The sequence below is a fragment of the Sciurus carolinensis genome, assembly GCF_902686445.1.
Source record: "Sciurus carolinensis chromosome 14 unlocalized genomic scaffold, mSciCar1.2 SUPER_6_x, whole genome shotgun sequence".
Lineage (NCBI taxonomy): Eukaryota > Metazoa > Chordata > Mammalia > Rodentia > Sciuridae > Sciurus > Sciurus carolinensis.
Genome location: NW_025920104.1, coordinates 7,617,630 through 7,634,040, shown reverse-complemented (window position 1 = coordinate 7,634,040; position 16,411 = coordinate 7,617,630). Strand labels below are relative to the sequence as shown.

The 16,411-nt window shown below is 38.5% G+C and overlaps 1 protein-coding gene across 1 annotated transcript in view; it reads left to right on the top strand.

Annotated features, from left to right (window-relative positions):
• The window catches only part of LOC124973111 (mothers against decapentaplegic homolog 1-like), a 50,942-nt gene extending 43,019 nt beyond the window's left edge, over positions 1-7,923 (top strand). Inside the window, 2 exon segments of the mRNA XM_047537267.1 lie at positions 5,391-5,647; positions 7,753-7,923. Coding sequence (XP_047393223.1) covers positions 5,391-5,647; positions 7,753-7,923 — 428 coding nt within the window.
• The last annotated feature ends 8,488 nt before the right edge of the window (positions 7,924-16,411 follow it).

The following is a 16,411-nucleotide window of genomic DNA, read 5'->3' as shown; positions in this document are numbered from 1 at the left end:
ATAATTAAAAGGAGAGAAGAAAATGTATTTGCTCAAAGAGGTAAATTTTTTTTTCCAAGCAACATAGTAGATTTGAAAAGTATTCCAAACTTCCTTAGGGTAAAAAATATATTATGAACCAAATTAAAATACAAAAAATTAACAGGGAAATAAGATTAAATTATTAATTTTCTACCTCTATTTGCACAGCTCTTCAAAAAATAATAAGAAAGCTAGAACAATGGTAGGATAAATAGGTAAGAACATGGGCAGTAAGTTTAGGGGAGAAGCGCAGCAGGCCACATATGCAGTCTCCCACAGATTAAAACAGCTACACCATGTTTCAGCAATCCATTAGAAAACTTTTGTTTTTGTTGAAGCTCAGATTTAGTTCTGCCTTGGTCAAACAAGGAAGGCACTTACACACCACTGGTTGGGGTGCAAATTGATCCAAGCATTCTGGAAAATCATTTGGCAAAGTGAGTCAAAGCCTTTGAGCCGGTACTTTAACATCCAGGAATCTCTAATAAGAATATTATTACAAATTGTCCAGAGACATTCATCATGGAATTGTTACAGCAGCAGAAAATCAGCATAAACACAATGGTCTGCTTATGAGAGAAATGTAAAATAAATGGTTAGATCCATATCCATGCATAAACATTTGCAAAGAAAACTTAATGATACCCAGAACTGAATATGGTGTTTTAGACTATTAATCATTTTCTCTGTGTCACTAATGGAGTAACATTTTCTGTTTCTTTATATTTTTTATTACTTTCTAAATTTTATAAGATGAAATTTATCATTTTTCTTATTGGGAATGAATGTCTTTCTCTTAAATTTCTACTGCATCAGGTGAAAGATAGGTTTCTACCTCAGCAGCAGTTTGTTACAGACATCTTCTGCCTTGAGTGTACATGTAAACCCAACACTTAGTATTTCAGATGGGACCATCACAGTACAGTGTGTAAGCCACACAGCTACCTGAAAGATGACTCATTTAAAGTCACACAAACTGTGACTGCTGGAGGGCACGTGTAATCTCCCTTAATGGCATGAGACTTTGTCAGGGGGGCTTTCCCCTCTCTTTCTTCTTTTAAAGACTGCATTGTGTCAATTTCCTACACTTCTAGTGTTCTGGGCCTCACAGGAAGAATTTTGCAGTAGGTGATAGTTTGGTGAGATATTTTATACAGCATGCCACTTTTTAGTTTAAAAAATTTACTATCCCTTCATGTCAGTTCTCAGCAGAGTTTCTGCTACCTCTAGTTTTCTACATCTACTTTTCTTGGTCTTCCTTCTCTATATTCTGCTGCAAAATAAATGGAAGAGACATAGAAGTTACTACCACAAAGCCCAAGTGTTATTGTACAATATTTTTAGAGTGAGAATACATGTTCGGCCATAGCTAAGTAGGTCATTAATGACTTATCAAAATTAACTGTGTATATAAAAATGCCTTAGATTTATGTGCATTGATCTTATATCCCACTACTTTACTGAATTCACTTATGAGATCTAAAAGTTTTCTGGTGGAATTTCCTGGTTCCTCTAAGTATACCATCATATCATCAGCAAATAGGGATAGTTTGAGTTCTTCTTTTCCTATTCGTATCCCTTTAATTTCTTTGGTCTGTCTAATTGCTCTGGCTAGAGTTTCAAGGACGATATTGAATAGAAGTGGTGAAAGAGGGTATCCCTGCCTTCTTCCAGTTTTTAGAGGGAATGCTTTCAGTTTTTCACCATTTAGAATGATATTAGCCATGGGTTTAGCATAGATGGCCTTTACAATATTAAGGAATGTTCCCACTATCCCTATTTTTTCTAGTGTTTTGAGCATGAAGGGGTGCTGTATTTTATCAAATGCTTTTTCTGCATCTATCGAAATAATCATGTGATTCTTGACTTTAAGTCTATTGATATGGTGAATGACATTTATTGATTTCCTGATGTTGAACCAACCTTGCATCCATGGGATGAAACCCACTTGATCATGGTGCTCTATCTTTTTAATATGTTTTTGTATGCAATTTGCTAAAATTTTGTTGAGAATTTTTGTGTCGATGTTCATTAAGGATATTGGTCTGAAATTTTCTTTCCTCGATGTGTCTCTGTCTGGTTTAGGAATCAGGGTAATATTGGCTTCATAGAATGAGTTTGGGAGAGTTCCCTCCTCTTCTATTTTCTGGAATCCTTTGAGAAGTATTGGAATGAGTTCTTCTTTAAAGGTTTTGTAGAACTCGGTTGAGAACCCATCTGGTCCTGGACTTTTCTTTGTTGGAAGGCTTTTGATGACTTCTTCTATTTCATTACTTGAAATTGGTCTATTTAAATTTTGTATGTCCTCCTCGTTCAGTTTAGGCAATTCATATGTCTCTAGAAACCTGTTGATGTCTTCGAAATTTTCTATTTTGTTGGAGTATAGATTTTCAAAATAGCTTCTAATTATGTTTTGTATTTCAGTCGTGTCTGTTGTGATATTTCCTTGTTCATTCCGAATTTTAGTGATTTGGGTTTTCTCTCGTCTTCTCTTTGTTAGTGTGGCTAAAGGTTTATCAATTTTGTTTATTTTTTCAAAGAACCAACTATTTATTTTGTCAATTTTTTGTATTGTTTCTTTCATTTCAATTTCATTGATTTCAGCTCTCAGTTTATTTCCTGTCTTCTACTACTTTTGGTGTTGGTCTGTTCTTCTTTTTCTAGGGCTTTGAGCTGTAGTGTTAGGTCATTTATTTTTTGAGTTTTACTTCTTTTATTAAATGCGCTCCATGAAATAAATCTTCCTCTAAGTACTGCTTTCATAGTGTCCCAGAGATTTTGATATGATGTTTCTTTGTTCTTGTTTACCTCTAAGAATTTTTTAATTTCCTTCCTAATATCTTCTGTTATCCATTCATCATATAGTAACATATTGTTTAATCTCCAGGTGTTGGAGTAGTTTCTGTTTTTTACTCTTTCATTAATTTCTAACTTCAATCCATTATGATCTGATAGAATACAAGGTAGTGTCTCTATCTTCTTGTATTTGCTGACATTAGCTTTGTGGCATAATATATGGTCTATTTTAGAGAAGGATCCATGTGCTGCTGAGAAGAAAGTGTATTCGCTCTTGGTTGGATGGTGAAAGACCTCTACAATGAGAACTACAGAACACTAAAGAAAGAAATTCAAGAAAACCTTAGAAGATGGAAATATCTCCCATGTTCTTGGATAGGAAGAATTAATATTGTCAAAATGGCCATACTACCAAAAGTGCTATACAGATTCAATGCAATTCCAATTAAAATCCCAATGATGTACCTTACAGAAATAGAGCAAGCAATTATGAAATTCATCTGGAAGAATAAAAAACCCAGAATAGCTAAAGCAATCCTTGGCAGAAAGAGTGAAGCAGGGGGTATCGCAATACCAGATCTTCAACTCTACTACAAAGCAATAGTAACAAAAACGGCATGGTATTGGTACCAAAATAGAAAGGTGGATCAATGGTACAGAATAGAGGACATGGACACAAACCCAAATAAATACAATTTTCTCATACTAGACAAAGGGGCCAAAAATAGGCAATGGAGAAAAGATAGCCTCTTCAACAAATGGTGCTGGGAGAATTGGATATCCATATGCAACAGAATGAAACTAAACCCATATCTCTCACCATGCACGAAACTAAACTCAAAATGGATTAAGGATCTCGGAATCAGACCAGAGACCTTGCATCTTATAGAAAAAAAAGTAGGTCCAGAGCTTCAACATGTCGGCTTAGGACCAGACTTTCTCAACAGGACTCCCATAGCACAAGAAATAAAAGCAAGAATTAATAACTGGGATAGATTCAAACTAAAAAGCTTTCTCTCAGCAAAGGAAACTATCAGCAATGCAAATAAAGAGCCTACAGAGTGGGAGAAAATCTTTGCCAATCATACTTCAGATAGAGCGCTAATCTCCAGAATCTATAAAGTACTCAAAAAACTCTATACCAAGAATGTAAATAATCCAACTGACAAATGGGCTAAGGAAATGAATAGACACTTCACAGAAGAAGATCTACAAGCAATCAACAAACATATGGAAAAATGTTCAACATCTCTAGTAATAAGAGAAATGCAAATCAAAACCACCCTAAGATTCCATCTCACCCCAATTAGAATGGCAATTATCAAGAATACAAGCAACATCAGGTGTTGGCGAGGATGTGGGGAGAAAGGTACACTCTTACATTGCTGGTGGGGCTGCAAATTAGTGTAGCCATTCTGGAAAGCAGTGTGGAGATTCCTTAGAAAACTTGGAATGGAAACACCATTTGACCCAGCTATCCCACTCCTTGGCCTATACCCAAAGGACTTAAAATCAGCATATTACAGAGATACTGCCACATCAATGTTCATAGCTGCTCAGTTCACAATAGCCAGATTGTGGAACCAACCTAGATGTCCTTCAATTGATGAATGGATAAAGAAACTGTGGTATATATATACAATGGAATATTACTCAGCCATAAAGAACGATAAAATTATGGCATTTGCAGGCAAATGGATGAAACTGGAGAATATCATGCTAAGTGAGATAAGCCAATCTCAAAAAACCAAAGGAAGAATGATATCACTAATAAGTGGATGATAACACATAATGGGGGGTGGGAAGGGTTAGTGTTGGGGTTGGAGTTGGGTTTAGGGAGGGGGGCAGGAATGGAGGAAGGAAGGACTGTATAGATGGAGGGGAAGGGTGGGAGGGGAGGGGGGGAAGGGAAAAAATGGCAGAATGAATCAAACAACATTACCCTATGTAAATTTATGATTACACAATGGTATGCCTTTACGCCATGTACAGACAGAGAAACAACATGTATCCCATTTGTTTACAATAAAAAAAATAATTACTTTCAATAAAACTCTTACACAAGTTAAAAAATAAATAAATAAATAAATAAATAAATAAATAAATAAAACTGTGTATAGTGGCACCTGCCTGTTACCCAGTGACTATGGAGCCTGAATCATGAAGGCTGCAAGTTCAAGGACAGCTTCAGCAACTTAGCAAGGCCCTATGCCACTTACCAAGACCCTGTCTCAAAATTTGAAAAGTGTGTGAGGGGGGTGTGGAGGATGTGGTTCAGTGATAAGGCATACTTGAATTCAACCCCAGTACCCCCTGAAATAACCCAAAATGATATTTTTATACTTTGTGATATTTTTATACTTGTCCTTTTACCTTATAGAAACCTCTTTGATGTTCTTGACATGTGGATATTGTATTAACTAAGATTTTGTCAGTTATGCAGGACTTAGTGAGTATCTGCTTATGCTGCCAAAGTTGAAATCCACATAAATGTATACTTTTATGTTCAGGTTGCACAGGTGCCTTTCAGCTGTAAAAAGATGACAGTAACTAAATGGTCTGTCTTCCCACAGGAGTGCATCTTTACTATGTTGGAGGGGAGGTGTATGCTGAATGCCTCAATGACAGTAGTATCTTCATGCAAATTCGGAACTGCAACTACCATCATGGATTTCACCCCACAACTGTCTGCAAGATTCCTAGTGTGTGCAGCTGGAAAATTTTTAACAACGAAGAATTTGCTCAGTTGTTGACACAGTCTGTGAACCATGGTTTCAAGAACATTTATGAGCTCACAAAAGTATGTCTTCTATGCATGAACTTTGTGAAGGTGAGTGAGCTCCGATGGCCTAGGTTTGGTTTAGTGCATTTTGGTGTGCATTGTTGGAGTACATCATGATGTCTATGTCCTCCCTCTTGATACATGTCAGTAATAGCAGACTTACTGATCTAGGGATTTTTAAACATTAACCAGAATGTGAATTTCTAAGAATATATTATTGGGACATAGGAGCACTTGTGTTAAAAGTCAAAAACAGTAACCTTTAATAGCCTCTTCCTTAGGCAGATAGCACTATTTAGCTACTGTAATACCATTAGAATATATTATGTGTTTAATCATGTAATTTAAATGTTTGTCCTATAAGAGCAATTGAGTAAATATATCCACCCTTTCTTTTTAGTACTTTTATGATTATTCTAGTAATTTTATGTTTGTAACACTTGTTACTTTTAGTTCAATGATAAATGCATTATCTTTTTATAAAGATAAAAGTTCATCACAGTGAAAATTATTTTTGATTAGTCAGGTTTTTGTTGTTGTTTTAGTGGTTCTAGTATATCTTGTACTTTTCATATAGTTCAAAATTTATTAAGGCCCTTGATCAAAGATAGGTACCTTAGCTGTAAGTGTGTATTGTATGTTTGAGGAGAAGATTAAAGACATACTTGTAGTAACTGGTTGCTCTGCTGCCTCATCTTCTGCCTCTGAGAAATGAAAGTTTTTACAATGCCACTGAACTGAAAAAAAAAATTAATTTCTGAATGGGTTTCATGAGTACATGACATTCTAGAAACTGACTTGTCTCTGAATTCTCAAAGATAAATGTCCATCCCATATGCCTCTTAGAAACAAAACTAATTATTTTCACCTTAAACTCTCCCATATCTGAAAAATCCAGATCCCTTCAGTTGAGTGCATATTTATAGAGCTTCTGTGTTGCACCAATGACTGTGCTGGGTACTTTCTCTGCCCTCTCAGAACCTGACATCTGATGGAGACAAACCAACACATTACATTTAGTAGTATTTTGATGTAGGTTCAAGTTCATGCATCTGTGTACACATAGCAGATAGAGTTCACATTATTAATACTGCTCCCAAAAGTCCTCAGACTCAGCTGTACTTCATTAAACTACAGAAGTAGGCAGGTAGCATAGGAGAACCCAGCCTTCTCTGGTACACCTCAGGAAACGGGTATATCAGAACTTTAAGCCCTATTGTCCACAAATGCCAACATGTTTTTGAGCTCTGAAGTGGCAGTATTGCTTTTCTCTTTATCTTATATGGACTTTAGGGCCCTGATTCAGTGAATTTGAAGCTGTCTGGCAAGCTGCCTTCTTATACAAATGAATAATTTTGTTTAGTGACTAGGTGTCAGTCACAACTTTTGGGATACTTACATGCACTCCTGCCCCTTAGAGACTGAAAGATCAAGAAGTCTGTGTTGATAGGTGAACCATAAGTGGCTGAACAGGGAAGAAATGGCATCAGTGTCTGAGGAAGTCTTTTCCTTATTTTATTGATGATAAAGTGAGAATTTAATAATAGCCATGGTCACTGGGTGCAGTGATGAATGCCTGTAATCCTAGCAACTCAGGAAGCTGAGGCAGGAGGACTGAGAGTTCAAATCCAGCCTCAGCAAAAGTGAGGTGCTAAGCAACTCAGTGAGACACTTTCTCTAAATAAAATACATAAAAAGGCTGGGGATGTGGCTCCATGGTTGGGTGTCCCTGAGTTCAATCTCCAGTACAACCCACCACCCAAAAAAACTATTACCTTACTCTCAGAATGGAATGGGAAATGAAAATGAAAGTTAAAAAGTATCTTTATAAGACAACTTTATAATGTCTTTTAATTATTTCCTGTCTTCTACTACTTTTGGTGGTGTTATGTTCTTCTTTTTCTAGAGCTTTTATAATGTCTTTTAAAACTTTCATTCCAGTGATTCATAATCTGGAATTCATGGATGAACTTCAGTTGAACAGCACTATCTATTGCAGTTCACCTGCCAGACAGTGTGTGTGTGTGTGTGTGTGTGTGTGTGTGTGTGTGTGTGTATGCGCATTCTTCTTGTGGGAATGATCTGTCGCTTCAGTCAGTCCCTGATTAGGTGAACTCCTTTTACTTAATAAGTTGAACACTGAGTTAATCAAGCTAAATGACCCTGCTGTGTTTTTTCTAGGGCTGGGTGCAGAATACCAGTGCCAAGATGTCACTAGCATCCCCTGCTGGATTGAGATACATCTGCATGGTCCCCTTCAGTGGCTAGATCATGTTCTCACCCAGATGGGTTCACCTCATAGTTCTATTTCATCAGTGTCTTAAGTGGCCCAAGGCTTCTACTTCTGAAAACAATTGAGCCTTGCATGTACTCAAAGGATGGCCCCGATGGAGAGCTGACAAAGAGCCTCGATAATACTTGACCTCTGTGACCAACTGTTGGATTTAATAATTCAAAAACCCTTGATGACATACTGTTGATATCAAGAACCTCTCCACTTTACATTGTAACATTCTCTTGTAAAATAACTAAAATACAGACTTGTAGCAGGACTCTGCATAGTTAAGGATGAGATGGCCAAGCCAGGGACAGATTATGTATCAGAAAAGAGTGATCCTTAGAGGACTTTTGTGTTTGGTGCCTTAGGGTTTATTTGGCAGAAATTTAGGGCTACTGGTTGGTCTTTCTGAAGTGTGTTTTTATCAGGGTTAGAGCCAATGTTGAATCTTCTTTCATGGATTTTCATAATTTTAGAATTATTTGTTTATTTATGGTTTTTGTTTGTTTTTAAGTAAAGATAAATATGATATACATGGTAATCTTTCTAAAATTGTATGCTGACCATACTGCTGTCAGAATGATGTTAGGTATATGCTCTTTGCTAAATATATTTGTACAGAATATTTGAAAGTGAAGAGTTGATTATACTAGTGAATTCAGGAGTATTTGAGATGGGGAGGAAAGGGGAAATGACAATGCAAATGTAGAATATACTGTAAAATTCAGTTTGTTGTCTTAAAGAAAAAAACTGATGTCTGAATTTGGCTGTTTTAATTTTTTTTAGAGATTTTTTTTTCTTTCTGCATTTCATCCTTTCCCCAGAAAGCATAATGCAGCTGGTTAATCCACATAACTGTGAGAGGAAATGAATAATTCCTGCTTTTCTGAAATTGACAGCCTATGTATTTAAATACAAGTTATGTTGAGTGTTTGAATTTAACAAGCAGTTTTATGGAGTTTACAATACAGAAATAGGCTTTCATTTTCAAACAAATTGTCAAACCTAGTAACTGTTAAATATTTGGAGAATTTTAAAGAATATCACTGTTTAAATCCATTTCAAACTTTTTAAATTTTTTGTACTATGGTTTTATTTTCTTCTGTTATATTTTTTAATTCACTTATGCTCTCATATATTGAGTACATTTGTTCTAAAACTAGTGCATTTTCTCTAATGGAAATTTTAAATAAACCTTCCATTATTCCTTACTTTGATTAAAAATCAAAGTGATTTCCTTTCATTACATATTAGATTTTAGGGTAATAGTTGCTATTCTTTTGAAAGGTTTTTTTTTTCTTCCTCAGATATCTCTGCCAATTAAATCAAACCAGCAAAGTTACTCATAAAGAGGAATCATGTAAAGAGCAAAGATCCTTGAAGTCAGAAAAGACAAGACAGGTAGAAATCAAAAATTGAGATAAAACTAGCAGAATCTAAATGTACACATCTCTCAATGTGCAGAAAACCAGAAGGAACAGTTATTGGTTGGTGCCATTCTATCAATAGAAGGAACAAATTTCCAATCTCAGATGAAGCTAATGGTGAGAAGGCTGTTATGGGGGTGGGTAAGGTGCTGAGAACTCACAGCAACAAGAGGAAACTACCACTTTTTCAGTTCTTATATGCTTGGGATTATTACAACCTCCTCCCAATGGAAAAAGAATAATTTTGTCCATGAGGGACACAGATTTGAGACTTACATTCTTTTCTGGCCAGGTAGATGCACTCTTTCTTCTTCAAATTTTCTTTCTTTCCAGGAGATGGACCAGACCTAAAATTGTAAGGTTCTTTCACTTTCCATTTTAAAGCCAGCTTGAAAGAAAAAATTGCACCCTCCCCATCCCTGAAAATGCAACATCCCACACTGTGACAAAACAAAAGTTTTTACTTACTGTTGCCTCCCAAATCATCACAGTACAGCAGGAGGAAGCCCTGGCATGAAGACCTGGGTTTCAACAAGCTCATGCCCATCTTTGCCTAGCCACGTCTGTGGAGTTTTTCCTCATTCATTAAGCAGAGATAATGTAGTCATGTCCTTATCACAAAATTGAGGTGAGGATCATTTAGATAAAAATATGTATAAAAATATCTTAGAAATATAACGACCAGGCAGGCATACTGGTTACACACCTGTAATCGCAGTATCTTGGGAGACTGAGGCAGAAGGATCAAAAGTTGAAAGCCAGCTTGGGCAACTTAGTGAGATTCTATCTGAAAATAAAGTTAAGTAAAAAGGACTGAGGATGTAACTCAGTGATAGAGTACCACTGGTTCAATCCCCTGGCACCAAAAGAAATAATAATAATTGGAGAGCCCTACAACTACAACCTTAATCTGTTCTTTAATAGAATTTGACCTCCAGCAATTTTCTCATTCTTTCTGCACCTGTTTCCTCAGATGTGAAAAGGAGGAAAAAGCCTGTGTAATGGAGATTGCATTCATCAATACAAAGCAATTAGAATCCCTCAGCAAATGATTAAATCTGGCTGGGGCGGCTGGGGTTGTGGCTCCATGGTAGAGCACTTGCCTGGCATGTGTGAGGCACTGGGTTAGATTCTCAGCACCACATAAATGAATAAAAAAGGCTCTACTGACATCTAAAGAAATACTTAAAAAGTAGAAATATCTGACTGGAAAGAACACAAGGGAGCTTGGTTCTACAGGCATTTGTTGAAGGCCCCTGTACCTTTAAAGTATTTGATGAACACAGTGGGAAATCTTGTCCTCGAGGAGCTTATGAAAGGAAAAAAACAAGGTATTGCTGGGTGTCTACTGGGCTGCAGGCAGGAGCAAGTGGTTGCTAAGCACTGTCTCTCATGCTCACAAGAACACATGAGATACTACTCTGACCTCCTCTCCTATTAATCAACTTTATATTACTGCAACAAATATTGAGATGATCAGCTTATAAAGAGGAAATGTGCCTTTTGACTCACAGTTTTGGTGGTTGCATTCCAGGATCAGGCAGACCCTCTACATTGGGGCCCCTGGTGAGGGGAAAGAACTTATGTGTGTGGTGCAGAAAAACCACTCAATTTGTGGCCAGGCAGCAAAGAAGAAGGGGAAGTAATAGGTGTCCAACTGTCCCCTTCCAGTGCACACTACCACCAGTGACATACACTCATAAGGCCCCACCTCTAAGATCCCACCCACCCTAAAAGCACCACCTGGGTACCACAGCTTCCATCACAACAGAACTTCAGGGGGACAGTTATGATCCAAACTGTAACCATACCTGTTTTTTTTTAAACAAACCCAGAAGGTGAATAACTTGTCCAAACTTATTGTGTGGGAATTAGAATATCAGTAGGAATTAACTTTTAAATCCAGGGTTAATTTTATATCCTACATTTATTAATATGCAGCCATAGAAAATTACAAAATAAGACAGAATAAAGAACAAAGAAGAAGTAGTCCTGACTTGGGAGAGTGGAGATCAGTAAAGTTTTACAGAGAAAGTCATCATCACTGATCTTTGAAGGATGGGAAGCATTTTGATAATGGGAGATATTTCTGGGCAGAAGATGGATCTGAGTAAAAGTGTTTCCTTTTTCTCAGACAGTATTTTGTTTGCTATTGTCTGTTATGTCTCAGTATATGCACCCCAATTTCTAAAAACTGGTCTCCAATCTGAAATTTATCATACCACGTAGTATGATGTCCCCTCTATGTGTGGTCAAAGCAGGAGCTGGCTTTTTGAAAATTGGGATTGAAAATGAGGAAGAAAGTTTCGTATCTGCATGGCTGAAATATAATAAAATGTGGGAAGTGTCCCCTGCCACCACTTTTTTTATGTCTGGACAGAAGGAAGAAGGGAAAGGAGTCTTAGGGCAACCAGTTTCCTAGGTCTAGGGTTTAAAAAGCACTCCCACATGTCTGTTTTTACTATGCATACACACCAGAATCTTTATTGATAATCTCCTGTTGCTTAATGTAGTTTGATTTAGGTTTTTGATGTCGGTAAGCAAATGAGTTTTAAATAATAAAGTATGAAAATATTTGACTTTTTTCAGGATAGGTTCTTTTTACTTTTAACTAAAACAATACTTGTTCCCTAAAAATTTTTAAAGTACCAGATTAACAAAAAGAAAACACTAAAAGTTGTCTGCCTATCCCATAGATAAATTGATTTATCCTTAAACTGAGTGATTATGATGACCTGGCACAAGGTTAGTGTGTTGGGGGAAATGCAGATGTACAAGTTTCTATCATCTCATTAGCACAGAGATGGTGATTGCTCCGTTCATTAAATCCCAATCCTGTGATCCTCCATGACAAAAGGAGAAAAAAGGGAACAATTCCTCCATCCTGCAGTCAGGCAGTCTGCACTCTGATGGGAAATAGGCAAGAGAATGAAGTCACAGTGCCATGATAACCAGGGCCACCAAGGGTGCACAACACAGTCGAGAAGAGCAACTGACCAAAGAGCTCACTGGGTATTGTGCAGGCCAAGGATTTGTAGGAGAAATGTCTACCAGGCAGAAAATGCAAAAACCCAACCAGGAGACCTGGGTACAGTTGATTAATGAGTGTAGCTGGAATGTAGGGCAGTGGGGAAGGAGCCAGGTTGTTGGGGATCTTAGGTATGTTATACTAAGGAATGGAATTTTTTATTTTCCCCTATGATTTTAGCTCCTAGATGATTGAGACTAAACCAGCCAGGGACCAGGAGAGAACCTGTAGTGAAGCCATCACAGAAGAAGCAGGAGGGATCTCACAGAGCAAGAGTCATTGCAGAAGCCAAGGGAAAAGTTTCAAATGGAAGTTTTCATCAGCAGCATGACCAGCACAGGACAAAGAAGAATGAGAATCTAGAAAAGGCTTCAACTTAATAACTAGGAATAATTTAAGGACCTTTAAAATTTTTGAGGGATTTCCCAAAGGCAAATGGCAAGGGTTTGAAAGTCTGGACTGAAATAAATGGAAGTAGAGTGATTTGATGTAGAAGTTTATTGGTGAGAAGAAGATGGAGGATACTCTGTGGTGACTTGCAGAAATGTGTGAAGAAGGAAAGCTGTGTTCAAATCAGGAACTGTGAACACCCCTGTAGCCCACTGGTAACAAGCCAAAACACGTCCCAGCATCTGTGAATGCAGCTGAGATCAGGTGATGGGCATTGAAGTGGATTCAATGCCCAGAGTTATATAGGCTGGAACTGGGGATCAGACAAAAGGAAAATGTGGTCAAGTCCCTAGTGTTGAGGATGGACAAGGTAGTCCTAGGGAAATTCTGTCAGACAAATGCCCACCACTACAATGGTTGCCCATTGTCCAGGCTAAGAGTCAAAGTAGGGTCTCCAAGGCAGAAGGGATGAGAGCAAAGGGCACATTCACTGTGAGCAGCCACAGCTGTCCGCTGATATTTTCCCTCAGAGACATCTGGGAATGCAAGAACCTCAAAGATAATCAACTGCATGCCAAACCTTCACAAGGGTTGCTTATATGTAGCAGAATTGTGAAAGTCACTGGAGGAGAGAAAACTCTAGGAACCAAGAGGACAGCTCAGAGAGGTAGAGTATTGATGTTTATCTCTGCACCACTAGATGGTGCCAGGCACTTGGTGAAGAATGAATGAATGATATGGTGTAGTCTGGTGGATACTGAAGCCGTTGAGGTCAATACAGAAACCACTGTGAAGGTTTTGGGAGAATCGAGGTAAGGGAGGGACAGCACCAGAGTAGTGAAGAGACAAAAATTAAGCCACCCAAAAATCCAGAAGAACTTGGGTCTGAAAAGGAAGATGAATGGGAAAGAAAGCCAGGGAGAGTAAGTAACTGTCATCAATTCACATGGGGGTTGGACAGAGGACAATGGGAAATTCCTTCATTGTTCTTCTATCATCTGTGTCTTTTAAAAATTCCCTATACCCCAGGATTTGGAAGGATTTCTGAAGAATTTCTATTTCAGTTAAGTGAGGCTGTAATACTGTTAAATGAAAGGAAGTCAAGAGAAAGGGAGCAGGTGTGCGGAGAGAAAATAAGCTGGATGAAGCACACTGATGAAGAATTTCCAGGGTGGGGCTGGGGCTAGGGCTTAGTGGTGGAGCACTCGCCTGGCATGTGTGAGGCACTGGGTTTGATCGTCAGCACCACATAAAAATAACTAATTAAGGGTATTGTGTCCATCTACAATTTAAAAAAGAAAAAAAAATAGTATTCCAGGCTGTCGAGACTGGGGTGAAGGATGTAGCTCAGTGGTAGAGAGCTCACATGAGCCCTGGGTTTCCTCCCAGCACCTCACAACAAAACAAACTAAAAGCTCTCATTAGTTGCTTCCCCAGATATATTAGCATATCCATAATAATGCCCCGAATAAAGACACACTGAGCAAGAAGGATGAATGGGAGACAGTAAGAGCTTCTGGGAATAGAGCAGGAGAGACAGATGGTGAAAGCAGACGAGATCTTTGGCTCATTAGCTCTGGGGTGCAGGGACAGACCCCTGATCCTCCAAAGCTCATTGAGTTTCTAGCAGTTGCTGAAAGAACCATAAATCTCTGAAAAGCCAGTTCCTGGGACCATGGACTTGGAATATTTGGTGTTTCTTGGGTGGTATAATATCAGTAGACTCCCTTAGAACCATAGATATTTCCTAAAATATTCTTTAATTTATCGCCTGCATTTTCTTCTACTAGCAGGATTTAGGAAACAAGTAATTTGCCAAGTGCCTTGCAAATGTACCACATTGGGGTCACATTACCACACTCTGTCACCCAGCACAGAAGAGGGACTGCCCACCACAAGGGCAATGGGCTCCTTTGTTGCATTTACATCTTTTTTTCTTCTGGGACAAATGGGATTGTATGAACTGTAGGCATTTTTCTACAAAGATTATTTTTTACTGAGTCTGATAAATGTGTATCAAGTAGAGTTTTGTAATTCTTGAGTCACTTTGAAGGCTGCAGTTGCAAAAGGCAATCTGTGGCCTACAGTTTCCAAGACCTGGAACTGAAAAATATCTTTGGAGATCTGAAAGCTCAGTGTCAGCAACAGAATACAAAAGGCCATGATCCATTCTGTCTAAATGTCATATGATAAATAAAGACAGGGACCTGTTACATTTAAAAACTTGGGAGTGATGTTTTTAAGGAACACTTTGTGAAAAGCTGACAATCAGTAAAACAAGAAAAAAGAAAGAAAGAAAGAAAGAAAGAAAGAAAGAAAGAAAGAAAGAAAGAAAGAAAGAAAGAAAGAAGGAAGGAAGGAAGGAAAGAAAGAAAAAAGAGATGGAGAGAGAAAAATAGGGGGAGGGAGGGAAAAAAAGAAAATAAAGGAAAAGAAAAAGAAAAAAAACCTTGCTGGATGTGGTGGTATATGCCTGTGATCCCGAGTGGCTCAGGAGGCTAAGACAGGCAGATCTCTAGTTCAAAACCAGCCTCAGCAGAGGTGAGAAGCTAAGCAACTCAGTGAGATAAATAAAATACAAAAAAGGGCTGGGGATGTGGCTTAGCAGTGGAGTACCACTGAGTTCAATGCCCCGTACAAAAAGAGAGAAAAAAAACAAAAACCTTGATCCAAAAGATAAAGTGCCATCACTCTCTTTATTCCCATAGACTAAGTTTCAAAAATGGAAAAGAAAGGGAATCAAAAAGAAAAAAAAAAGTTACATTGGCACTTCTTATTCTAGAGCTAGCCATGATGAGGACATTTCATCTTTCCCTTGGTCTTGGGTCAGATAGAGACTGAAGAATATGTGCCTACACCTGGCTTCCACCCCAGCCCATGGATTTCTAATTATGTTGCAGATGTGACAATTCAGAGCAGGCACTTCAATTACACACACTAGCTTTTCAATTCCAGTACTACCACTTTCTAGCAGTGTCAGGGGGCAGACAGGTTTCTGCTGGGGTTCAGATAAGTCTGACCCATTTAAGCAAGTTGGCAGTGGGAGGCATGTGTGGAAACCAAAACCGACTGGCTCAAGGGAAGCCTAGGCTGCAGTGAGCAACCAGGCAGTGAGGGGTGGGGCACAGATTCCTCCTGGGGTGCAGGAAGCAAGATACAGCTGAGCAAGCAGGTAGTATGTGAAGTCTGTGGAAACCTGCAGGAGGCAGGATATACTGACTCCCAGGGAGCAAACTGGCAGTGTGAATGTTGTGTGTACACATTTGTAGTATGGGTAAGATGGATCCAGCTGAGCAAGCAGGCAGTGTTAAGATCCAGCAGCAACCTACTCTGGTGCAGTGAAGACAGACACACAGCATGCAATCTGGAAGTGTGAGAGGAATGGGGAAACCTGGTAGAGTTGGAGGATGAATGACCAAATTGATCAGGCATACAGAGGCAAGAAGTGGCATATACCCACTGGGATTATGAGAAGAAAATCTGAGGATAAGTAAGCAGGCAGTGTGTGGGGTGTCCCAACACCTGCTGGCATCCAGGAACGACTATACCTGCTGTGTGGGGGGTTTGAAAAACTTCTAGGTGGAGTAGAAGACTGATCCAGAGTTGACTTATCAGGCATTTTGACAGGTTAGTGGAATCCTAACATGCTGAAGGAAAGATTGACCTGGCTGAGCCAGCAGGCAGTTTTT